This window comes from Triturus cristatus, chromosome 10, assembly GCF_964204655.1.
Source record: "Triturus cristatus chromosome 10, aTriCri1.1, whole genome shotgun sequence".
NCBI lineage: Eukaryota > Metazoa > Chordata > Amphibia > Caudata > Salamandridae > Triturus > Triturus cristatus.
In genome coordinates this window covers 323026697-323051913 of record NC_140593.1, presented here as the reverse complement: position 1 = coordinate 323051913, position 25217 = coordinate 323026697, and the positions used below count along the sequence as shown (strand labels likewise).

The 25217-nt window shown below is 44.3% G+C and overlaps 1 protein-coding gene across 1 annotated transcript in view; it reads left to right on the top strand.

Moving 5' to 3' along the window:
• Nucleotides 1-15240, top strand: part of ST8SIA6 (ST8 alpha-N-acetyl-neuraminide alpha-2,8-sialyltransferase 6) — a 375988-nt gene extending 360748 nt beyond the window's left edge. Inside the window, exon 8 of the mRNA XM_085631516.1 lies at nt 8871-15240. Coding sequence (XP_085487642.1) covers nt 8871-9363 — 493 coding nt within the window. The 3' untranslated portion in view covers nt 9364-15240. The remainder of the gene's footprint in view (nt 1-8870) is intronic.
• Nucleotides 15241-25217: the final 9977 nt, after the last annotated feature.

Here is a 25217-nt window from a genome sequence, read left to right as displayed (position 1 = left end):
GGTATTTAAAAGTGTGAGCTGGATATCCATCTTATTCAATTGCGAGATAGCTGTGCCGTGTTCAAGAGAGTCTCCCATACGTTATTTAAAAATGGATGTTGTTCCCTTCTTACATAGGATTTGTTGCCTTCAGGGCTGTGTTGGAGACTTAGTTACCGGGGGGACCAAAGTGGTTGTTCAACTGCGAGTAGGTTACTGGTATTTCTTCCCATTCTGCTGTCTTTAGGTAAGAGAGTGCCATGGTGTCCTTTGCTTCCGCTTCTTCTTTGGTTCCAGAGGGTCCTATAAATAGTGCTCCTAGGTGGTCAGATGGGGAAAATGAGTTTGGAGTGTTGTTAAGGTTGCCTACGATGGTAGAGGCAACTGGACATCCCCACGGGACCATGTTTGGCCAGTGGGGGCCTTGGGTTCCATTGCTTCATTGCATGCAGCTGAAGCTCCCACTGAGTTCTCCATAGTGGTCGTGTGGGCTGTAGGGCTTAAGATCTATAATCCTTGGGAAGGTCAACATGCCAGTCAGTCTCCAGCTTTACATGCTGCTGTGTTGTGAGAACTCTTCAAAGACACTTAGCTGTTGATCAAAGGTTGGAATAGGTGGTTGGTTGAGAGTCCCAGGCAAGTAATGGCCCAAGGCTATTCTCATGTTGGTATCTGGATGATGAAGATGGAGGGGGAGTTTTTAGGAAGGATTGCAGCCCCATAGCTTTTCCTTACTTGAGAAAAGCGCTGTTCTGGCTTCATGTAGGAAAATGAGTTTTGTGTAGATTTCTGGCTGTTTTGAGCATACAACAGGCTTGATGATGCGGGGAGGCGGATTCCCCGTTGTTTCTTTTGATTGGCTTAGGAGGTCTATAAAAGGAGCTTCATTGGCTCAAAGTGTGGGCTTTGCTTTAGACCTTACACTTTCCGTTGCTTGTGCAGGAGAGCTATTCTCTCTGCCCTGTTTCCTCCATGTGCCAGTTGGCTGGACCTCCCCTATGCCTAACTGCATGTGTCTTGGAGTCTGTGGGCCTATTGCCAGATACCTGAACATTGGTCGAACTGTGGCCGCATTGCCACTTTAGCCCATGCAAAGTCCGTGAGAATGTTGTTATGACCTTTAGTGTCGAAAAAGGGAGGCATGGTCACAACAAGTGGGGTGTGAGGCAGGCTGTGACCTGCTTCTGTTCTGCTTTTACTGGCAGGTCCAGGTGTGGGCCTGACCACCGAAGAGAGGTGGTGAGATGCAAGCGATGCCTCCTTCTATTGTGGAGTTGGCTTAGCTTCTTGTCGAAGTTGAGGCCACTTCTGCAAGCAGGGACCTTGCTGGTTTGCTGCATCTCCCTTGTCATGCTGCTTGAGGATCTATACAAAGGGTCAGTCTGGGAAGTGCCGCTATGCCCTCTCTGTATGGATCCTTGTGTTAGTGGGTTGGGGCAGAAGTGGGCATAAGCGCACTGATGGAATAGAGAAAATTGCCTATCTGAGTAGGGTTCAGCCAGGGGAGCAAGTTGCCTGATTCCTGTGACCCAGGAAGCAGCACAGCCACATAACATCTGTTAGCTACCATGTGCCGATAAAGTAGCTAGGGGGGCCACAAGCGCGCTGATTGTTTGTGTTGATTCTCAATTGGTATTCAGTCCTGCTATTTTTGTACTTGACTTTGCTGAGATTTCCACTCCTAGCTGTAAGTTGCTCAAAGTTGCCACTGGCGGTAGTGCTGCTTTCTTGGCATTTTCTTAGAGCTCAATGCTCTGTTCACTGCAGTCCTTCCACTAGGACAGCTCCTTCCAGGGATTGTGAAATGGAAGTAGCTACTGCAGGGTCTGGAGAAGGGTGGCAGCTGGCAGCAACAAGCAAGGGAAAGTGGGGCAGCAATTTGCACCACAACCTAGGGTGGCCCCTTCCACCACTCACCACCTTCTCCCCTCTAACCACGGTAGACCTACTGGAGGCCAAACTAGGATGCTTGTTTCCCACTTGTTTCACTGCCCCCTTAGTTCCAGCCACAGCAGTCCCAGCCCAAGCTCCCTATAGTCCGGGTGACATGGGCACCATTTACTCTGTAGGCTCTTCACTTCAACCCTCGCTGTTCTCACCCAGTCACCGCTTTGTCCACTGGTGGCTAGGCGTGTTAGTGAAGATACCTGGGGTGAGTTGCAAGAGTAGATGGCCAAGCAGGAGCGGCCAAACAGGAGCGGGGCACAGGAGGGGATCCACCCCCTGCCTCCACAGCAACAGCAGCAGGGCCTCCAGATGCTCCGAGAGAATGGCTGTCTTGACTAGGTGGTCGGCACAGCGAGGAAATAGTAGAAAAGCAGGGGAAGTGTCCAGCCCAGTGCGATGTAGTGCAGTGCAGATGGGGTAGCACCAGTTGGGTGGAACCCTCAGGGTCTGGGTTGCCCTTGAGCCTCTGCTTCAGCGTTGCGGCATTCCACATGGCTGCCAACAGTCTTGCATATCGTAACAGCATCAAAAGTTAGAACATAGTATATCTCTGTGAAGACTTCCACAGATCAAAATCACTAATTTGGCAGGGAACATGGTGCAACGACAAAAGTCATGCTTTTATTGACAAAGTGGCCGAGGTGTCTGTCCAGATTTCGCTATCTTTGCTAATGGAAGGAGATCACTGTTACTGAGAAAAATAAATTGCCTTTTTCCCTTACTATCTGTTGGTCCTGGCCCTTTTTGCAGGTTTATCCCCAAACTTTTTGCCTTCCTCCTGTATTTTTTAGGTCTCGTGTGACGTAAGCAGCGCATGCGATTCCAGAAGCCTCGTCCTAGCTCTGCCTTCAGCTTTGATTCGTGCGCGTCATTTGACGTCACAAATTATGCTAAAGGCAGTGCAATGATTGCACTGAAGGCATGGCAATCATTGCTTGTTGCCACCCTGTCTCCTTTAAGCCACGCCCAGTGGGATTGCATCGCTTACCCACGGCGTGACACAGTAGGGATATTAGCAGCTTGCTGCACTTTTTTTGGTAAAATTGTTTGTCAAGCAGACCACTTGCCAGAGGTAATGACTCTGTGGCGTAACCTTATGATTGATTGATTGATTGATTTACTTATTTATACCAATGTCAGTAGCAGAAAATGGAGGCTTGCTGTCTATGGTGAGATGCTTTATTGATTGATTTACTTATTTATACCAATGTCAGTAGCAGAAAATGGAGGCTTGCTGTCTATGGTGAGATGCTTTCGCATTGTCGCGCCTGCGGATGACACCTTGTCTGTTTTGATAGTGCCACTTGCACCCTGTGTGAATCATGAGATGCATTCGCGTTGTCACGCCTGCGGATGACACCTTCTCTGTTTTGCCTGTTCCGCTTGCATCCTGTGAATCATTTAACTGGGGAGGACTCGCTGCTGAAAGTCCGAGGAAGCATATACAAAGGATGCCGAGGCGCGCACTACAGGCCCCCGCCGAGGCCGGCCTAAACCTGCCGGCCAGCAGCGGTCCCAGTCACGCAGCAGAGGGCAGGCACGCGACCGTTTAACCCTGCGTGGGCCTGCGGGTAGGGGGCGTTTGGAGCCGGACGCGGCCGTGGCATGTGCGAGTGAGTGGCCACCCTACCACAAGCTCCTACAGTCTCACCATCCTATCCACAAAGGCTGCATTGTAAACCGACGTCCGCTGCCCTTTCTTGCGTCGATGAAACCTGTTTCTAGCAGAAAACAGTATCTTTTTATTTCTTTTTATGTTTTTAAAGCGTGGCCCTAGACCAAGGAGGCGTCGTAGCGCTGCACAGAGGCGCGGGCAAGCCCACAGAACAAAAGTAGTCATTACAATATTTTGTTGAAAATTGTTTATTCAATCTGGTTATAGAGGGTCCTAACAAAATGATGTCATTAATTCTCTGCTTCCACATGTTAACAGCAGTAGCTTCACAGATACGAAAACTGTCTCGAAACAGGAAAGTAACCGTATTTAGTATGCTTGGGTTGGCCCAGGTTTCTGGTTGTTTTTTTAAATATTGTTTTCCTTTAGAGCGTTTGTGTTTTATGTTGTTAGCGTTTTCATCAATGGTTTCAGTGAACCGAAATGATGGCTCAGTGAGTTAAACTGCTGTCATTTGTTGGGATCTGAAGGGCAGGACAGGAGTTCTAATTTCAGCCAAACCAGCTCAACCTTCCACCCTCCCGAGGTCGGAGAAGTTGGGGACTAATAACGCCTGTTTACTTTTCACCATTATGGAAATGACAAAACGTCAGTGTGAAGTGCCTCTACTACTCTCTCTCTACTGGGATATTCTTCATTAGCTCCGCCGAGTTTAGGACAGCCTGAATGGTTGGCGTGTGTGTGTTAAGAATATGCAGTGAATCTGTCCAGCCCTAGTCACCCTAGCTCTTCTAACTAACACGGCACGCTGTATGTTGGGCATGAACCCGAAGGTTCTCCTAGGAAAACTGTGGGTGCACATAACCTATCAAAAGCCCCAAAAAGTTGTTGAGCGAAGTGTGGGAACAGGAGATGGGCGACCAAGATGGGGGCCTTCACATCCGCATGCACACATTGTGTCAAAAGAGAGCAGTTTACAAGGGAGCAGAGACCCATGTTATATATTGACTTATGTTCTAGAATTGTAGGGCTCCATGAGACACACAGTGGGCACAGTTTTATGTACTTTTATTTTTCGCATTGGTCAAAGAAACATTAAGATGACTCTTATCCATCCTCACTACAGATTTGACCCTTTCCCATACAAATATTTTCATATTTCGGCAGGTTTTATTTTTCTGGCGTTTTTGTCCAACACTGGGAATTTCATCATTTCAAGGTCAATTAAATGAGTATTCGTTATATATACATTTTCAGAGCTATGAAGCCACACAATTTAATGGCAACCACACTTTTAAAACGTAATAGCTCCCTCACGCACTCCTGCCCCCTTACATGTCACAGATCTCACACTAGCTCCCTCACACACCCTGCCCCTTCACATCTCCCCACATCTCGCCCTTGTTTTGCGATCCCTTCACCGCCGTGCCCTCTCCACACACCCTTCACATCACGTGTGTCACATCTCCCCCTGAGCCACCTCCCGCTCCTCTCTCCCTCAAGTCCCCATCATTCCCTCCCTCCCCCTCCACGCACTCACGCACAGAAACTCAGAGATGGAGGTAAAAACCTTGCAGTTGGGGAGACAGCGCAATACAGGAGGGAAGGAATATACTGGCAGAGGAGAGGAATTAAGGCTCAGGCAGCTGGGCCTACGGGGGCAGGAGGGTGGGGGTGAGGGGGCAGGAGAGAACGACCTTATACAGGGGTGAGAGAGACGGGGGGAATATACTTGGAAAAGAGAGAAATAAGCCACAGTCAGCAGGGCCTGGTGCAGAGGCTCACAGAGGGAGGGAGGCAACAACATTTCAGAGGGGTTAGGGGAAGAAACAAGGAGAAAGAAACAAGGGAAAGAAGCATTTGTAATGCAATAGGTCTCGCATTTAGCCGACTTTTAGCTATTGGCATTGTAAATGACAATGCCTTTTATTTATGTTTTAAAAACAAAAAGAAAAGGCATTATCATTTGCAATGTCAATAGCTCAAACTCGCGTAAATGCGAGACCTATTGCATTGCAAATGCTTGTTCTGACCTGATTTTATTGGTTTTATGACTCTGGGCACTTTACCACTGCTAATCAGTGCTAAAGTGCATGTGCTCCCTCTTGTTAACTTGATATAATTGGTTACACCTGTTTGGCATATTTAATTGACCTGTAAGTCCCTTGTACAGTAGTATTCCATATACCCAGGGAACGTAAATTACAAGTGGACCTGCAGCGCTGCTTGCGCCGCCCACACACGTAGTCTTTCAAACCTGGCTCAGGCCTCCGTCACTGCAGGGCCTGCGGAGTTTTCTGTCACAGTGACAAGGCATTTAAAAGGGTTGCCACATCTGCACCTCCCCTTTTACTACATATAAGTCACCGCTAAGGTAGGCCCTAGATAGTCCTATGGGCAGGGTTCTGTCTAGGTAAAAGGTAGGGCATGTGCCTTAGCTGTGAGGCATGTCCTGGTAGTGACAAATAGCCTATTTGGTTTCTCACTGCTGTGAGGCCTGTTCCTCTCATAGGTTTGCATTTGTAATTCCCTGAAAGGAGTAGCACTGCCATGTTTGGTATGTTTGGAATGGTGGTGAAAAATCACACTTACTGGTGTTGGTGGATGTTTTACTACCATTTTAGAGTTACCACTTTTACAAAGTGGGCATTTCTCTGTGCTCATAACTCTTATGTGCTTTGCAGCCTGACTCCAATCTGCGTCTAGGCCAGAGTGACAGGTCAGCTTGTGCATACTTCCCAGCCAGCCATCACACAGGGAGGGCTGGATGTAACAGCGTTGCATCTGCTTCATCTGCATGTTGAATGGTCTTCCTGGGCTGGGAGAGTGAGAGACGTTGACACTTAACAGTTATATAGGCGGTGTCCTGCCCTCACACAAAGGGCTTGTGTACACCTTACTGATGTCTGGAGTCAGTGCAAGGGTGGAGGGAAACTCCTGGTACTGACCAGATCATGCCGGAACCTTCTCCCCTCTTCTGGAAGTCAGGCCTCAGAGTATAAGTACAGGGGCTCTGACCGCACATTTTTGGAGCACACTTTTGGAGTACACTACGGGACCTGGAAAAAGCTCTGTTGGAGTAAAGTCTGCTGCGCTGAAAGGATTGCCCCATCTTGCTGTGCTGACTGTTCCTAGGAACCGCTGCCCTGCTTTGTTGTGCTGCCCTGATGCCTGCTGACCTTTGCCCTGCCAAGAAGGGCTCCACATTGCACCCAGTGTGATTCAGAGACACCACATAGACTTGAAACCAGCCGCTGTTGGCTTTACAGACTGCACCAGAGAAGATAATTTTTATCTACCAGGAGAAACCACCACTATGACTTTACTCTGAGTGCTGCCCTGTCGCCTGCTTCCTGCCTTTGTGCCCCCAGTGATCTCACAGGGCTGGGTAGCCTGCCCTACGCATTGGAAAATGGCCCATGGGGAGCACTTTGGTGACTGACAGAAAGCTCTAGTAAAGTGCTGCCTTTTTCCCCTTGCTTTGGGGCAAACCGCGAGAAGAGCGCTCTTGGGTGCCAGCAGCATGTGCAGGACGGCACTGGCAACATGTTTCTAGATGGGCAGGAGTGGAGAGCTGAGGAGGAAGAAGCCCTCCCCCCCTGCTCATTATGGCCGATGTGGTGAGCGTGGTGGATGTCTACGCAAAGAAGCTGACTCGGAGAATCCTGTCTGCAGCCCCACCCGGAAGGTTGCTTAGCAACCTCCCAAAGCGGAGTGCATCTCCACCCTTTTTTGGCAGCGGCAGGGTGCCAGCTCGAGCGATGCAGCTACCGTTGAGTCTCAGAAGAGGCTAGCGGGAGCGGGGCCCAGAGACCGGACAGAGACTGCACCAGGTAGGAGCATTCCCTGCGAGACCGAAGCAGGAACTTCACCACCACCCCAGCGGCACAGGACCGACGGATTGCGCTCCCCTACAAGGAGCCAGTGTTCCTGTGTCTCCCACCTCGAAAGTCTAAGGGAGAGCTTACAGCGATTCAGTGGTGTTCTGCCTGGGTCCCAGGTCCCTTTCTCCTTCTCCACATTTGTTAAGCAGTATTTCGCCCCAACGGCTCCACATGTTCGTGGGCAGCTGTGCTCCATTACGTTGCATGCAGGGGACCTAGTGTGGTACCCCCGCAGAGTCTGGAGTGTCGCTACACCCCGCTCCTTTGTTGGTGCCTACCTGGTGGGGGCAATCGGCTGCCGTGTTGGTTGTGGCACTGGACCTCAGCTCAGGGACAGGGGGAGACCTTGACGGAGGCCCTCGATTCCTGGATCTGAAAGGAATCCCCAGAACTGACCATATGCCCTGTGATCAGGGCACAGATTCCTCTGTGCTCCACGTTGAGGGTAGGAATTACCGTATAAAGTATAGTACGAGTGCAGGGAAGCTGCACCCTAGCCATTTATAGAGATGTTGGGTAACTCCTGTGGTTTCCTTCCTTGGGTGTGCAAACTACCGCATACTATCCCCTGAGGTTGTGATATATGTAGGTTTGCATTGCTAGGATTTGCATAGTAGCCTCATCACATGGTTTATATATTCCTTTACCTGCTTCAGTTTTAGCCCCTGATGTGTGCCAATGTGTGTCATTTTCCTTGCATTTGTCAGGATAACGAGCATTATTCCAGGATTTCCCTTACATGTGAAGTAATGGTGCTTTCATGTGTGCAACCTACCAATATTTACTTGATTACACTACCTTATGATGTTATGACAATTTGTCGATTGGTAAATCGATTTTATGATCTATGTGACTTTATATCAAGGGCCTAGTGGCACAGTAATTTTTGTGATTATGGTCTAATGTGATTTTATGCCTAATACAAAGGATATTTTTTATATATTACTGTGTGATGTGCCTTTTGTGGTGTATTCATTGAGTCACTGGTGTGAGTGTGTTGCGAAAAGGCTTTACGAATTGCCTCTGGGGATAAGCCTGACTGCTCTGTGCCAAGCTTCCGGGGGTGAGCACAAGTTATCTTTGATGTGTAACTTACTCGCCTTGACTAGAGTGATGGGTTCTGTCTGGCTTGGGTGCATACCCAAGCCAACCAGAAACCCCATCTCTAACACTATACATGTGATTATGCACTATGGAGTGATTCGTGAATTTTACACTAAGTTAAGCTTAAGGTTGTCGGCCATATATTGGTGCAGAATGCATATGTGGCAAATGTAATATGTATGTTATCTATTACTGACTGTTACAGTCACTGTCCATTCACATAATGGACACAAATATGTACTCATTAATAATTATCAACTATTTTTAAGCTGCTTCTGTGTGTGTACATTCAAATAACCATTGCCCTCGAAAGATTTTATTGTGATGTTTTTCTCTGACAGATATGGCAGACTGAAGGGAAAGAAAACAGATTTTCTTCAGAACATGACAAAATATGGTGGTGCATTCTTTCTCTTACCTGCATTTTCCTATAGCAGCAACACGGCTCCAAGCTTTAAAGTGTTCACTACCCTGAATGAGTCACAAGCAAATCAGAAGGCAATATTCTTCCATCCCAAGTACCTGAAGAATCTGGGTCAATTTTGGAGAGCTAATGGTGTGCGATCCTATAGACTGTCCACAGGGTTAATGATAACAAGTGCAGCAATCGAGCTATGTGACCAGATTACCCTGTATGGATTCTGGCCTTTTTCTAAAACCATGAAAGGGAATTTAATCAACCACCACTATTATGACAACCAGTTGCCAAAGCCCGGTTTCCATGCTATGCCTAAAGAATTTATCCAGGTTCTGCAACTTCACAGTAAAGGCATACTCAAATTGCAGGTTGGTAAGTGTGAATATAAACACAAAGACAACGTTGATGAGGTTTAAGCAAGAGATTGTTTGAAAATGCTTATAATAGCATTTCCGTTCTTTGATGATTCTTAGAGAATCCACCCTTTTTTTAACTAAATTTGAAGGCAATGGGGCCTATTCACAAAGTAATTACATATGTAAACATCATGGGACCAAATTTATTATTTTTTACTCAACGCAGATCAGCAATGATGCTTGCGGTGCTGTCCTGCATGGATGGGAGAGAGCAGAACAGCACCATCACTTTTAAGATATGGCACTGTCTCTCTCCCCTTTTGCCAGCACACTCTAGGCTGCCTTGACCTAGGCACAAACCCTTGTAATATGGAACACGGGTGTGTGTGTGATGTCTAGCATATGTTTTGTACAACATGAATATGCTTCCAGTACAAAATACTACACTTACATACAGTTTAAAACTTTTCCGAGTCTGTATATGTGCTAAACAGTACAGCACACATGCAAAGTTGGAAAAGTTTGGGAAAAGAAAACTTTGCTCCGTTACGCCTGCCTGGAGGAGGCATACACTTTTGGTGCCAAGTCATTTCTCCCTTTTTTAGTAGATATGGGTTTAACCATGGGTGCTTGCATAGGAACACCCATGCCCCACCCATGGTACTCCCCCCTTAATGAAACGCAGGGCAAAGTAGTTCATAGCACTAATTTACATGACTTTCCAGCTACTTTCCAGCGCAAAACAAGTTTTGCACTGGAAAGTAAACCTCAATTCATCACTTTTGTGACACAAACTCAGCACAAAGTGTTAGTAAATCTGGGCCTCAATATGTGAACATTTGTGGCACAAGGGCACTTTTTTTTAACTTTTTGGTTATTCTCTTGTAACTCGTGCACACATTACTCATGTCAGAATTTGGGTAATGTTGCCATTTTCCTTGCACTATGTATATTAAATGTACACAGTCGCATGGTTTCTCCCAGATTCTTTTGGAAGTATGTTAGATGCTAAGGTTAAAGTAGGGAGCGGATGCCTAGGCATTTTCAAAATACCAAAAAGTTACTAACGTGTGTGTGATAAGCATATTTGTCTTTTTTGTCTTGTTATTGCAAATTTGCTTTCCCTAGTTGCTTCTCCAACATTCGGCTGGGGATGCCCACTTTTTCGAATCCAGACATATTATGTTTGTGCTTAATATATTTTTCTCTTGCCTACATGATATTAACGTCATACGTATACATAGTCAGAAGTCATTAATACATATCACATTTTGTGGTCCAAAAACCTTAGCTGGCCACGCCTCTGTGCTAATTGATAGCTGTAAAATGGTTGCTCTTTCTCAAATAAGATGGTGCTTCTGATGAGCACTGGACGTCGGAAAACAAACGACGTTCAAAAGGTCGCTGCTGAGAAAACTGCAAAGTACATAGTCCCAGTGATCAAAATGAACACCAGGTGAAATTTAGGTATTAATATACTAAGCCAAATAATGTTACCTACCGCTCTGTGAATAAAACCAGAGCAAGCTCTCTCTCAGGGATTTTTTATTACTGAGGTATGATTTGAAAATACTTAAGAATCAGTAAAGGTTTCATGATTCAACTAAAATCAACCGCACACAGTCCCATGACACAGTACTCGAATACTACATGTTCAGTAATTAAATTTATAGCTCAGACATATAGGCGGTTAAAGTAGTTTTTGTTGTAATTCATAAACAGCTATTTTCAAAGCAAAGACAACTGCAGATATACATTGATACGGTCAAGCTAGTTCAATATTTCTAATGAAGCTGCAACTTGCTCATCGATTATAACAGAACGGTTAACAGGCTAATTTCATGAAATGAAGAAGGGAGTAATGGGTGGGAGACAGACAAAGGCTTGTGAAAATAGCACATTGTCCAGAGGAAGAAAAACGTTACTGGCTCTTTCCACTACTAAATCACACTTTTGTGAGTTGAACTTATGTACAGTTTTGTAGTATGTGATTTTTAACAGTTGTAAGTGTGACTTCTACCTGGAAAGAACTTTGTGATTCAGCCCCAATGTCTCAAATAACCTTAATTCAGCTCATTCAAATGTCTCCTCCTCAAAGCATCCTGATGCATTTCTAGCTAAATGAATAAATGTAAGCACCACCATTCCTTACAAGGTGATGCTCAGAAATCGCCCTCAAGGAAATATAACAATGTAGCCATTCATTCTATGTTTGGTGGAACAGTATCAACATTAGGTAGTTGCTGGTGGTAATGGGTGATCTGTTCTGCTGATGTGATTCTGCACACTGCTTTTCACTGCCCACAGTTTGCTGAATCATCCGTGGCTCATTTGCATGGAGGTAACCCTATGCAATCTAATCCCATCTCTCTCATCCAACCGCAGAAGCATCCATGCTCATAGTACAGTACCACTGGAGACGAGGCACATACCAACCACATTTTGACCAGCATGTTGTAAATGGATGAAGGCCCCCTTTCCCGTGTGGTTGCACAATAAAACCCTCTTCTGCTCAGCAAATTAATTTCTACCATACACTCTATTTAGGTGTCATTGTTGGGAATAACCCAGTTGAATGAGAAAGTGGGCTGGTGGGCTACCTTCAAACCGTCATGGGTTGAAAAGTATTAGTTTCTGTAATCCATTTACCCTTTGTGTTTAGCACCCAGCATGTAGCAATCACGGTGGCTAGTAAGTGTAATGTTACGGTGACTTTTTTGTAATTTAAAAAAAAAACTTTACTTTCATTATCTTATCTTATTTTGGCAAGAGTCGCATTGAAGCTAGTGTGTTAAAGTGTCAAATACACACTAAAATTAATGTGGATGAGAAACGAAAATGCACCCACTCTTTGTCAATGCATTGTGCTCATTTTAAATGAGAATGTATACATGTGCTTAATTTTTATCAAATTTACATCCATTTTTAGTACATATTTCCATTTGAGCACAAAACTGCTGGAGTGTGAAACATTCCACAACGTCTGCAAACAAACTAAGGGGCATATTATCAAAGAATAGCGATAACAATTGCTAAGCACACTTAGCACGTTTCTGTTTATCGCCGTCTATCGCCGGTTTACATCGCCGTGTTAGCCGCGTATTATCATCGCTTTGCTAACAGGCGATGTAATTCCAGCGATAGAGGACGAAAATGAGAAATAGCATGTGAAATCCAGCGAAGATTTCACAGCGCTATGGGGCTGCTTGCTGATAGGGGAGTGTGGACCTAAACATACAATCCACCTCCCATTATCAGCATAGCTAAGTCAAAAAAAAAGCAGAAGTTAAATTCCAGCGATAAACGTGGTTAGCGCGTTTTTTTGTCGCTTCTCGGGTCTGCTGCAGGGTTGTAAATAGCGCAAAGCTGTGTCAGCGTGAATTGACATGGAGTTATGGACGGGAACGCCTAATTTGCATGTCATTAGCGATATTGATTGCTGACATGCAAAGTAGCAAGGAAACACGCGCTAACACTTGTTAGCGTGTCCTTGTTGATAGAGTGATAAAAAAATTGCAGCTTTTTCGGCGCTATGTGCCGAAAAAGCCGCAATTACACCCTTGATAATATGCCCCTAAGTCTCTTCATTGAGCCGTATTATGCAAATAGTTTTGCATTGGTGCATTTTAATATGTTAGCAGTACTGGCCGTATCAGAAGCAGAGAATCTTTCAGCAGTAGTGGAATTCGTTTGGAAAAACACTACTGGCAACATTGAAATTCACATGACAGAGAGCGAAATTGTGCTTCGATCAATTCACTGTGCCAGCACCCTTTATAGCAGATCAAATTCCACTGACACAAAACTGTTTGCACGACAGGACTCCTAATGTTTTAATGTGTCTAACAGTCTTTAAAAAGCATTCTACAACCTGCCGTAAATGCCTCAACGCCATCATTAAAACAAAATAATAGAGGTATGGCTGTTTTAAAAGTGGTATGTATTGTCACAACTATGGCAAACATCATGCTGTCTGCATGATTGTATGCTCAAAAGCACCAGTTGTTTGTGAGGGTAAAATTAGCAGATGCAATTGGAATATGGGGTTATTTTCAGAGAGGCCAAAGGAAAATCGACCAGACAGAAAAACAAATGCTTAGATAGAGGGCCTGTGACAAAGTAGTTGACTAACTAGGACAACTTGAATAAAGGTATGATAGACACAATTATTAAAATAACTTCACAACTGACTATCTTCGAGGAATACAGATGAGCCATGTGAAGTTGAAAATCTGCCTAAATTGTTTTTTTTTTTTCTTACACATCATCCTAGGGTCACCACATCGAAAAGGTATACATATCACAATAGATTTGATGAGGAAGGCTCACCCACATCATGTGGCATCCTTCATCATCATGGTCTTCCTCATCCCACCCTGGTATGCTGATACTACCAGGGCAGTCTCAACCCCAGAATGAGAGTTTTCTTAGATAATATACCAACTGGATAAGGGCGGGAACCAGATCAACTTTAAAAATACCTTGAGGTAAATCTAAAGGAATTTCGTTTTATTCAGAGGTACTTCAGGTATGGGTAAAACCAAAATGATAGATGATTGTGGATATAATGGTCCAGTCACTCCAAAATCGCCAACCTTTTTCTGACCATCCTAGTGCCTAAAGGTCAAGAGCAAATAGAACTGTCACTGGCACTAAATTCTTTAACTGTGATCTAGAAAGCCTTGTGATTCTTCTGTGTAGCTGCTGAAACTCAATTATCTCAGTCCTTGCTGTTCACCTAATCTTTCCTCCTTTTTAGAGCAAGTTTATAGAAGCAGCAGGACAGTGATGCCTCCAAGGGGTCCCTAAGGATAGCTGATAGGGCTCTTCATAAACGTCTTTTTGCTATCAAGCATGTGGAGTCAACCACAAAGAGATGTTGTAGGAATTCTTAATAGGCTTAAATATTAAATATTAAAATAAGGCAGATTTTATGTGATTACATAAAGATTGTACAATTTGTCTGCTACTTCCTGCATAGACTAGACAACTTTAAAATGTCAAGGTTTTTCAGGAAGCGAGATCGTAAGAACTGGTGTACATTCCGAAGGCTCCATGGAAGCCTGAGACTATTAGGTTGGGATTGAGGGTGGACAGAAAGCTTCATTGGAAAGGTGTACTTTAATAAAGAGATGCTTAATGAAGCCACACAAGGTTATGGTCTCCAAAAGAGGATTCTTAAATCTCTCCATGCACTAGGGTAAGGGTACTCATCTAACTTCTGTAATCTTCTATATTCCGTTAATGTATTTCTTTTTTCTTCATTACAACTACTGCCTGATGCCCTCAACAAATACACTGTCTAATAGGCTGCCCTGTGTCTTTAAGGACCTTTTTTAACAACAAATGAATCAAAGAGAATAACTACTTCTCAAATCAAGTGGAATGTCTCTGTTATAAGGAAAGGTTGAACACAGGAAATGGTAATTTGTTTTACTGCAGTTAACAGAGGAATAATATCAAATGTACTGTTAGAAACAATTGTATCTCATTATATCTATAAAAGAACTAACTTGGAGCCAAAGCAAAATGGTGCCTGTCTGTATGTGTGTGCGCTTGCATGACTATCTGTTAACTCATGGAGAGATTTGTAAAATCTTATAGCAATTTGAGATGTACCTAGTCTGAAGTTGTTATAAAACACCCCCGCTTACACTGTTAAAATGTGTTGCACTGGAAAAAAAATCTTTTTGGGTTTGTCAATGTAATTTATACATTTTGAATTGTACATAATTTTTCATACAGTGATATTTGTTTGGTGATTTTTTAGAGCTATTTATTACTCTTGACATAAGGACTCAGGAAATCATTGGTGTTTGACATGTTTAATGTAATTTTATGCTGCTTTTTTTTCATTTTTTTAAATTTTTGACAAGATGATTATTTTTGTTAACTTTGAAAATATGTATATAAAAGTTTATTTTGTTATTTATGGAATGGGCAACTTTACAATAAATAACTGTTTATCAAAACCTGTGTGTCTTTTGTGAGATGTTCAATTGGTTAAAATACTCACTAGGCTTTGTGTTGACATGATGTTATAGCTTCTAGCTTAGACATTATTGCTTATTTGAGCCATTCAGTGTTGCAAATATGAACTTGATTACAAACATTTTATTTACAGCACTTTTTCCCTTACCTACTGTCTAATATAATATCCAAAACATCAGAGTATTAAGTCAAAAGCCATAAGTCTCTCAACTAAAACTGGAATATTTCCAACCAAGGTGTGATACATCATACGTTCCATAAGGATGACAACACAGAGTGCGCCTGCCACAGTCATGAATGACAGTATGAGATTGTGGAGATTTCAAGAATCTTCCAGTTTTTTTCACTACTTGTTTCCCAAGGCAAGCATTTTAACAGGAGTTCACTTTTGGCTGTCAGACATGTGAAGAGGTAAGGGAAAAGGCATGGGAGAGTCTGACTCACAGGATGCGTCTTTGTAACCCTACCATTCTCTAGGGTTGCCTGCCCACACAGAAAGATCCTGTATGAAGAACATGTGCAAAATATTATGTCAGGGAATGTATGGACAAAGACTGTTTCGCTCTTTCTGTGTACAAGAAGGAACAACCACACACAACCATTCTGATCATCCTCTCTCAACAAAGTCTCTACAGAATATGGTAGAGGACTCAAGGTTCACGAGATTTGTGCTGTTCTAGACTGATTCTATGCAATAAAAGATTGTGACAAATTCCTAAGAGGCAATACAGCGGCAAATCCATTTAGTGCATCGCCATGGTCAGCTCTTACATGTTAGGATTACAGATTCATGCAGAGAAGCAAAGTAGAAGATTCAACCTCATGCGCTGTAAAATTGTCAATAAGCAATACACAAGTAGGGCATTGCGTTCAATGCATGACTGTGGGAAGATCTAACTCTGCAACAATGTGGGGAATTGGTACAATGCAGAACTGCCTAAAATTTAAAATTTGTTAAACTGGGAAATGCTATCTGATACAGTTATACAATGCAGAACTATGTCAAAATCATTGAGTACTGTTTATTTGAACATTTATTCTCTAAGGAACTGCTGCAAATACACCATGAATGGAAATGAAGGGAACATTCACAGCAAGCAGAATTAGTGATGTGATTCACAAACAGCCTGGTATTGTGGGAAATGCAGATAATTTTGTGAACAGCTGAATGGACATTTAGGAAAAGAGGCATCTCTGAAAGCAGGGAGACAAGAAGCTGGTTTCTCTAAAAGACATATGAGAACATATTACATAAACACCCCTGGGGTGCAAAGGGTGTGTGTGACCTTTTTTTGTGCCCCTGGCAAACTGTAGTTTTACAAAAGGGATTGCAGATGCTAGTGCACCCTCTTCTGTAGTACAGATAGCGCTGGTGCATACACAGCACCTGTGCTATCTTAGGAGCCTGTTCCCTCATTTGCATGGGGGCATAAAGATGAGGGATACACTTTGCCTCTAGCCCCATGCTGTATTATGAAAGCAGGCTCAGATGCAAAGAAGCTGTTAGGAGGGGCACTGTGCACCATAAGAGGTGGAGCATAGTCAGGGCACCCCTTGAGGACAGCACTTTGGAGGGGGCGAGAGGATTCCATGGGACCCCCCAGACATCCCACTGCAGGAGGGTGCAGTTGCTCAGTTCACCCACTTGCAAGGGGATCACTGACCACCCTTTGAAGTTCATGCCACTGCAATCCAAAGATGGAGCATTAACCAAAATTGGTTAATCAATCAATTAAAATGCTAACAAATCAAATTATCTTTGAGAGCAGAAACTAAGTCCTAATGCAATCCATAGCCAGCACCGAATACAGACTAGCACATGCCAAATGAAAATGAAGGAGGATTTGAGGAGCATTTCTCATAAGGACTGCTCATTAATGGCCAGAGAGAACGGGAGAATTATACTAAGTACAAACTGATAAACTAACTTGCATGAAATCTGCTCATTTCCCTAATGGTGGGTTTTATCCCTTTTTAGACAGAGAATCTGTGCAGTCACTGTGGTATGACAAAAAAAGTAACATCTTACAATACAACCAACAGGTAAAAAAAAAGCACATCACATTTCACTATTGCCACCTGTCCCAACTCTATTGAATATGCTGTACTATGCCTTACACAGAAAACAGTATCAGATTCAGACTATAAACAGCACCACAAAAACTAAGGTTTAAACTTTTTTTCAAAAATAGGAAAAGTTCAATTTTAACCTGGTAACTAAATGCGATAACATTTGAAACTATTTGTATAACTATTGAGGAATCACAATTGACAGGTTAAACTGTATTAAGCACAAAGCAACACGTCTTTCCTTTGCTAGTTAAAAGTTGCATCATGATATGTCAAGTCCAACAACTGTACCCTTTCTTAAGGTCATGCAAAAGACGTTCTTTCCTGAAGTGTCCCGTAAGGCATTAACATTTACAGACAAACTGACAGAGGCCTGTGACAAAGTGCTGTCCTACTTTATTTGTTTCACCATGCACACTATACTCTTCGGAGGCAAATTAGGTTAGAATTGAGCTTTTTTACACGATTCTGCATTTTTAAGCAGTGTCTCGTAATACATGTTTTTTTAAAAAAAACATGTTTTGGTCTCAATTAGCTGAGACCTAAAACCTTATAGGTTCGATTTGAAAATGTCTGTATCACTTATATGTCCCCATTAAGTGGTTGGTGTGACCATCACCATTTAGCAGAAACCCTTGATATTTGTTATGTATTGCTAGAGTGGAAACAGTGCTGCGTGAACAATTATCAGAGTGGAGGGCTGCCATCAGTGTTACGTTATGTGTTATGTTATGGCAATTTGTAAAGCGCGCGATTACCAAGTAGGTGTCCTGGCGCTGTCCACAACTCCGAAATTTTTAAGCTGAGTTAGTTATTAAAAAGCCAGGTTTTCAAGGCTTTCCTAAAATGTAGTAGGTTCTCCATGCGTCTCAGGTGGAGAGGCAATTCGTTCCAGAGCCTGGCTGCCCCATAAGAAAAACTGCGCCCTCCCCAACGTGCTTTTTTTATAACTGGGACCGTAATAAAGCCAGCTTCAGCGGAGCGAAGACGCCGGGCAGGCACATATCTAGAGAGTCGTTTAGTGAGGTATTCAGCGCCCTCTCCATTCAAGGCCCTGAATACCAAACATAGAGATTTAAACTGGATTCTGCTTTTTATAGGTAGCCAATGTAGGTCGCGAATGGCCTTGGATATAGGGGAGAATTTCGGGATACCAGTAAGCAGTCTAGCAGCCGCATTCTGCAATAGCTGTAATCTGTGCAGCAAGTTATCCTGTATATTCAGATACAGACTATTGCAGTAATCGAGCCTAGGGGTTACCAAGGCCGAGACCACCGATTGTCGACTCACATAAGGAAGCAAAAACAGGATCTTTTTCAGCATTCTTAGAATAAAACCTGTTTTGGAAGCTACAGCCTTAATCTGTAATGCCATGGTGAGTTTGTCGTCCAGCACCATCCCGAGATTTTTTACTTTATTTACCGGGCTGGGAAGGGTCCCCAGTTCTTGGGGCCACCATAACGGGGTCCAGAAACTAGGGTTATTCCCAAACAGCATTACCTCGGTTTTATTCGAATTTAACCTGAGGCAATTGCTAGCCATCCAATGGGCTACCTCTGACATACAGTCCTGGAAATTATGGTCTATCCCCAATTCACGTCCCGGGTGTAGAGACACTAAACCCATAGCCTCTGATGATGGGGGCGAGGGAGGCTACATATACGTTGAACAAAGTGGGACTTAGTGAGGACCCCTGCGGGACCCCACAAGGCAGAGAAAAAGGGCGGGACGAGAAATTTCCTAATGCTACAGTTTGACTTCGCTCGGTGAGGAAGGAGTTCAGTAGATCCCATGCTTTTGACTGAATTCCTCCTTTCCTCAAACGGTCCATCAACAGTCCGTGGTGGACCGTGTCAAACGCCGCCGATAAATCCAGAAGGATCAAAGCTGCTCTGCCACCTTGGTCCACCGCTGACCTGATTTGTTCTGTGGCTGAGATCAGAGCGGATTCAGTGCTATGCCCCTCCCTAAATCCATGCTGGGAAGCATCCAACAGCGCAGATTTCTTTACAAAGGCAGTGAGTTGAAGATTCATTGCCCTCTCCACTAACTTGGCCGGAAGGGGGAGACGAGAGATTGGTCTAAAGTTGTTAGGATCCGACTGATCCAGGCTAGGTTTTTTTAACAGAGGAAGGATAGAGGCTTCCTTCCAAACCTTGGGAAAGGTTCCTTCCTGAAACATGCCATTAAAGATAGGCGTTAAGTGGCTGGCTATGGGCACTGACGCCATTTTGATGATCCTCACTGGACATGGGGTCCAGAGGGGACACTGAGTTAGCTTTGGCCAGAAGGTTCAGAGTGTCTTGTAGTGTAAGAGGACTAAAAGCTTCCAGGATAATCGGTGACATGACCCCCTCATTGGTCCTTTGCGCGGACTCCTGCTCTAACCTTATTGAGTCGCTAAGACTAGTAAAAATGTTGTTGACTTTGGTAGAAAAGAACGAGGCAATTCTTTCGCAGAGTTCTGAGTTCTGAACTGGACGAGACGGGAGGCCTTACCACTGTGGTTAACTTGGTAATGGTGGAAAACAACTCTTTAGAGGAGTTTTTTGCGGCTAAAATCTGGGCCGCGAAATGCTTCTGTTTTGCTTCTCGTAGCATGCATTTGTAAGTTGCTAAGCTAGTCAGGTATAGCTTTCTTTCCTTATCAGAGTAGTCCTTCCTCCAGTTCCGCTCCAATCTCTTACATGTGCACTTTTGCCCCTTGAGCTCGCTAGAGTACCAAGGGGCTGAGGGCACAACTCTTTTAAAAGCGACTTGCCTGGGGGGAGCAATATCCGCACAGGCCTGCGTCAACCATTTAGTATAGGCCAAAGCAGCCTCGTCCACGTTACTGGAAATAGGTATGGAAACGGTAGTCAGGGCCTTGGACAGAGTCTCTGAATACACCCTGTTTCAGGCTCTGACTCCTTTCAGATCAGCGTGATGTTGCCCATTGGCTGTGTGGGGTGGTGGACTAAGATCAAAGCGGACACCCGCGTGATCCGACCAGGCCAGCGGTAACAGGGATGAGAAAGAAAGTTCGGGGGTGTTAGAAAAGACCCCATCAAGCGTATGTCCTGCAAGATGCGAAGGGCCTGTTACTTGCTGTATCAGTTCAGCTGTTTCCATAAGGTTTAGGAGGCGGGCCGTGTCTGGCTCATCGGCCAACTCAAGATAAAAATTAAAGTCCCCTAGTATAGTGTAAGAGTTCCCCAATAGTGCATCCTCTAAAATGGCTCCTAGCGTGGGAAAAAACAAATGTTTGGCCCCGGGAGGTCTATAAATAAGGGTACCTTTAAATGAAAAGTGATTAGTTAACCTAATATTGAAAGCAAGTGCTTCGCAGGCCGGGAAGGCAAGTGCTTTGAAGGTTCCTGAAAAAGTGCTATGGTAAATAATAGCCAGGCCTCCACCCCTTTTTTTAGGTCGGTTAAGAACTTCGCAATGATAACCAGGGGGGGTAGCTTTAATTAAATCTGGACCGGAAGCATCGTCCATCCAAGTTTCAGTGATGAACGCAATTTTTATGTTTAGGTCCATCAGCAAATGAGCACATTCAGTACTGTGCTTTACCAGGGATCTGGCATTTATTAGGATACAAGCCACGGACTTACCCACTGAGCCGGCAGAGAGTCCACTCTCTAGAGAGGCCTTATTGGGTCCTGCATTGATAGGTGGAAAAAGGGAGGAGCACGTTGGGAAAAAACCAAGGGATTGGTAGAAACCGGATTCAACCGGCCTAGGAATACATTTGGCCATTAATTCTCTCGGGTTAAGCCGCAGCAGTGCGGTTCTAGTGTACGTATGCCGTATCTGTGCTTCCGCGTGCAGCCGGGCAGGGGTTCGTGCGCTGAGCGCGACCTGGGCGCGGACAGGCGCAGACGGGCTTGCCTTAGGCGCGCCTTCGGTGCGCCTAAGGCACGCCTGCTGCGCGCGTCCGCTGCGCGGTCGCGCCAGTGCCCCTAAAGTAGGCGTCCCCAGAAAAGACTAGAGCGCCTAACAGCGAATGGCCTTCCAAGATGGCCGCCGCTGAGCAACACGCCCGGTCCACAGGAAACCTGTTTGGGTCGGTGCTGCCACACAAGAAAAACGAAACAGGTAAGGAGCGACTGCGCACGCTATGTGCAATTAGCAAGGGGTGAGAGCAATGTGCAAAATAGGCAAAAGGAAATACGTGCAGCTTTTAAAAATTCACAGTATTACACAGACATAAAAACAGTTTAAAAAACAAAGCACTTCAGGCTGGTCGCTACTATAGAATGCCAGTAGGGTAATACGCACAGTCCTACTCCCGGCTCAAGCCTCAGGAGTGTGTGGACAACGGCGCGGTCGCGCCAGTGCCCCTAAAGTAGGCGTCCCCAGAAAAGACTAGAGCGCCTAACAGCGAATGGCCTTCCAAGATGGCCGCCGCTGAGCAACACGCCCGGTCCACAGGAAACCTGTTTGGGTCGGTGCTGCCACACAAGAAAAACGAAACAGGTAAGGAGCGACTGCGCACGCTATGTGCAATTAGCAAGGGGTGAGAGCAATGTGCAAAATAGGCAAAAGGAAATACGTGCAGCTTTTAAAAATTCACAGTATTACACAGACATAAAAACAGTTTAAAAAACAAAGCACTTCAGGCTGGTCGCTACTATAGAATGCCAGTAGGGTAATACGCACAGTCCTACTCCCGGCTCAAGCCTCAGGAGTGTGTGGACCATCACCAAGGTCTTAGGGAAAGACAAAAATCCAAGCTCCACACAATTAACAAATATAGCAAATGAGCCACGCCCATTCAGCAGCAGAGTGGTATGGGTGTAGAATGTTCTTGGTGGTGCATTTTGGAGCACACTGTCACAAATGTATTACTAAAACATAGTGTAGTACCACACTGTAATTTACAGACAGTACATATTCCATTGAAATGGCGATTAAAATTGCACAGCATGCAGTTTTACTGATAAAACTATAACTCACAAATGTCATGTGTTCAGTGAATATGTCATTTGCACATTCCCAACTAAAGTGTCTTGATTTTTTTTATCCTATTAGTACCAATATTTCCTTCACACTTCAGTTCATTTTGAGATACTATAATTTTGTGGTGTGTTACGAATAATTACATCCTATGGCCTATTGTTTTACACTCCTTGTACCGTTGCAAGATTGTCAGATAGTTCAATTAAGAAAAACCTGTCAAACTGCAGTCAGAGAAATAAAAGTAAGCTGTTGGAAGAATAATAAGCAGTTTGTCAGAATGCATTTCCTGACATTGGACCACTGTTAGAAATGGGGGTGTCTAGTTGGCAATGGCTTGCACCTTTGTCCAAACAGGGACCCTTGCTTCTAGTCAGGATAAGGGGGATCCACTCCTAGATAACCCCTGCTCACCCCCTTGGAAAGTTGGCACGAGCAGACAGGCTTATCTCAGAGGCAGTGTGTAAAGCATTTGTGAACACATACAGCAATACAGGGAAACCACTACAAATGGACACCACTCCAGTTTAGAAAAATAAATATCTTTCCTAGACTTAACACAAGACCAAACAACAAAAATCCACAATACAATATCAAGAATATGACTTTAAAATGGTAGAAATCGCTTAGTTCAATGTAGATGGTAAATGCAGCACTTTTCTCTCAAAGTACCCTGCGACACGCTTCTCCAGTGATGTGACACGCTTCGTCTGCGATGCGACGGCGAACAGCTGTGGCGGCATGCTTCTTCAGCGATGCTGCGGCGGTTACACGCTTCTCCTCATTGCGTTGAGCTTCCACCTCCCAGCGACATGCAGTCTCTCAGAGGGCCCAAACAGCAGGCACCTCACTGCAGGTAGAATTCCCAGCAAGGGAATTCAGGGGGAGCTGGTGGTGAAGTCTTTGTGTCCCTGAGACTTCAGAACAGGAGGCAAGCTCAGCTTCAAGTCCTTGGAGATCTTCCTCAAGATGATTAAAGTACACACTAAGTTCCTTTTCTCCTTTCCTTGGCAATAAAGTAACCACTGCAGGCCAACCCTAAACAGTCACTATCGCAGGGGCAGTCTCCTCCTTCAGCTTCCTTTGTTCTTTTCCTTGGCAAAGCTTTGTCTTGATTACCAGAAGTGATCTAAAGTTCTGGGGTCTGGGCCCCAATATTTATACTGCAAAATCCTTTGTTCTCTGAAGACAGAGAGCGTCTGTACATAGTCAAAACCAGTTATGCCTTCCTCGGTGCAGCTTCCTGGCAGGAGGTGGAGACAGCATTGTTTGAGAGCAGACCTGGCCCAGGTAGCTGAAATGAAATCTCCTCCCCCTACTCTCTATTCTGTGAGGGCTCAGGACAATGAAAGGAAATCTCCTCCCCCTACTCTCTATTCAATGAAGGTCCTATTCAGCCCAGACCTGACCCATCAGACTGCTGGAGCCAAGGCCCTCTCCAGCCTCTTCTCACTTACAAACCAGACATGGAATACACAAACCTAGCAGAGACATACTGGATGGTTAGGCAAGAAAATACCTACTGTCTAAAAGTGGTATTTTCAAACACAGAATGTAAAAACCACCTTCACTAAAAGATGAATTTTAACATTCTGAGTTCAGGCATACTAATCTAGAATTTCTACCTTGTTCCCTGGGTCAGATAGGATTATAAGGTGGTATAGTCAAACTGCCCATTCTGGCCTATGGGAACAGGTAGCCTTGCTATAATGAAAAACAAAATGCAATTCACTATCAGGACATGCCACACACATCAGGGTGTGTCCTACCTTACACATACAATGCACCCTGACATGGGGGTACCTTGGGCCTACCTTAGGGGTGACTAACATATAGAAAAGAGAAGGTTTAGGGACTGGCAAGTGTGTGCACTTGCCAAGTTGACATGGCAGTCCTTGACTGCACACAGGCTCTGCAATGGCATACCTGAGCCATATTTTACGAGCTGCTTCTGTGGGTGGCACAACCAGTGCTGCAAGCCCACCAGCAGCATTTGATTTACAGGTCCTGGGCACACACGGTACACAGTACTAGGGTCTGACAAGTAAATCAAATAACCAATCATGGAGTCACTAATCCATTACAACAAATTTACAATAGAGAACATATGCACTTTAGCACTGATCAGCAGCGAAAAAAAGTGCCCAGAGTCAGAAAACCACCAACAACAGGTCAGAAAAAATACAGGAGGAAGGCAAAAAGTTCAGGGATGACCCTGCAAAAAGGGCCAAGTCCAACAATCACTATCTTTGAACACACATGAAATTGGACAAGATAATGTGCATATTTATTGCTTGTTCACCTTCTAAACCTTAGCATGGTTATTTTTTTACTTTCAGCACCTATGAGTGGAAGGAGGATAGCAAGTGGTATTAAAATGACATGAAGTCTATTTTCATTTAACAAGCCTTCAGAAGTTGAAGAAAAATATAACATGGTATTTGTAAGAAAGCAAATTATTAAGTGGAGTGGACGGTAGCTGTTAGATCTGTCAGCCTTAGAGTGGTCCTTACCAAAATGTTTTGTCTTCTCCCCTTCTGTTTTGCTGACTTCTTTTCTGGCGGCCTTAGGACTCTGTGCACATTACCAGTGCTTACCAGTCCTAAAGTGCTTGTTTTCACTCCCTAAAACATGGTAATATTGACTTACACCTGATTGGCATATTTAATGTATATATAAATCCCTAGTGAAGTGGTTTAGGATATATCAAATACCTAGGGCCGATAAATGTCATACTACTAGCAGTCCTGTAGCACATATTTTGCCAATCACTTAAGTTGACCTTTAAAACATATCTAAGCATGTAATTGCAGTCTGTAAGCAGTATTACACTGCTTAGACATGTTCAACTTGGCAAAATAAACCCTTTGCTGTGTCTAAAACTCCCTTTTTAATATATATATAAATCACCC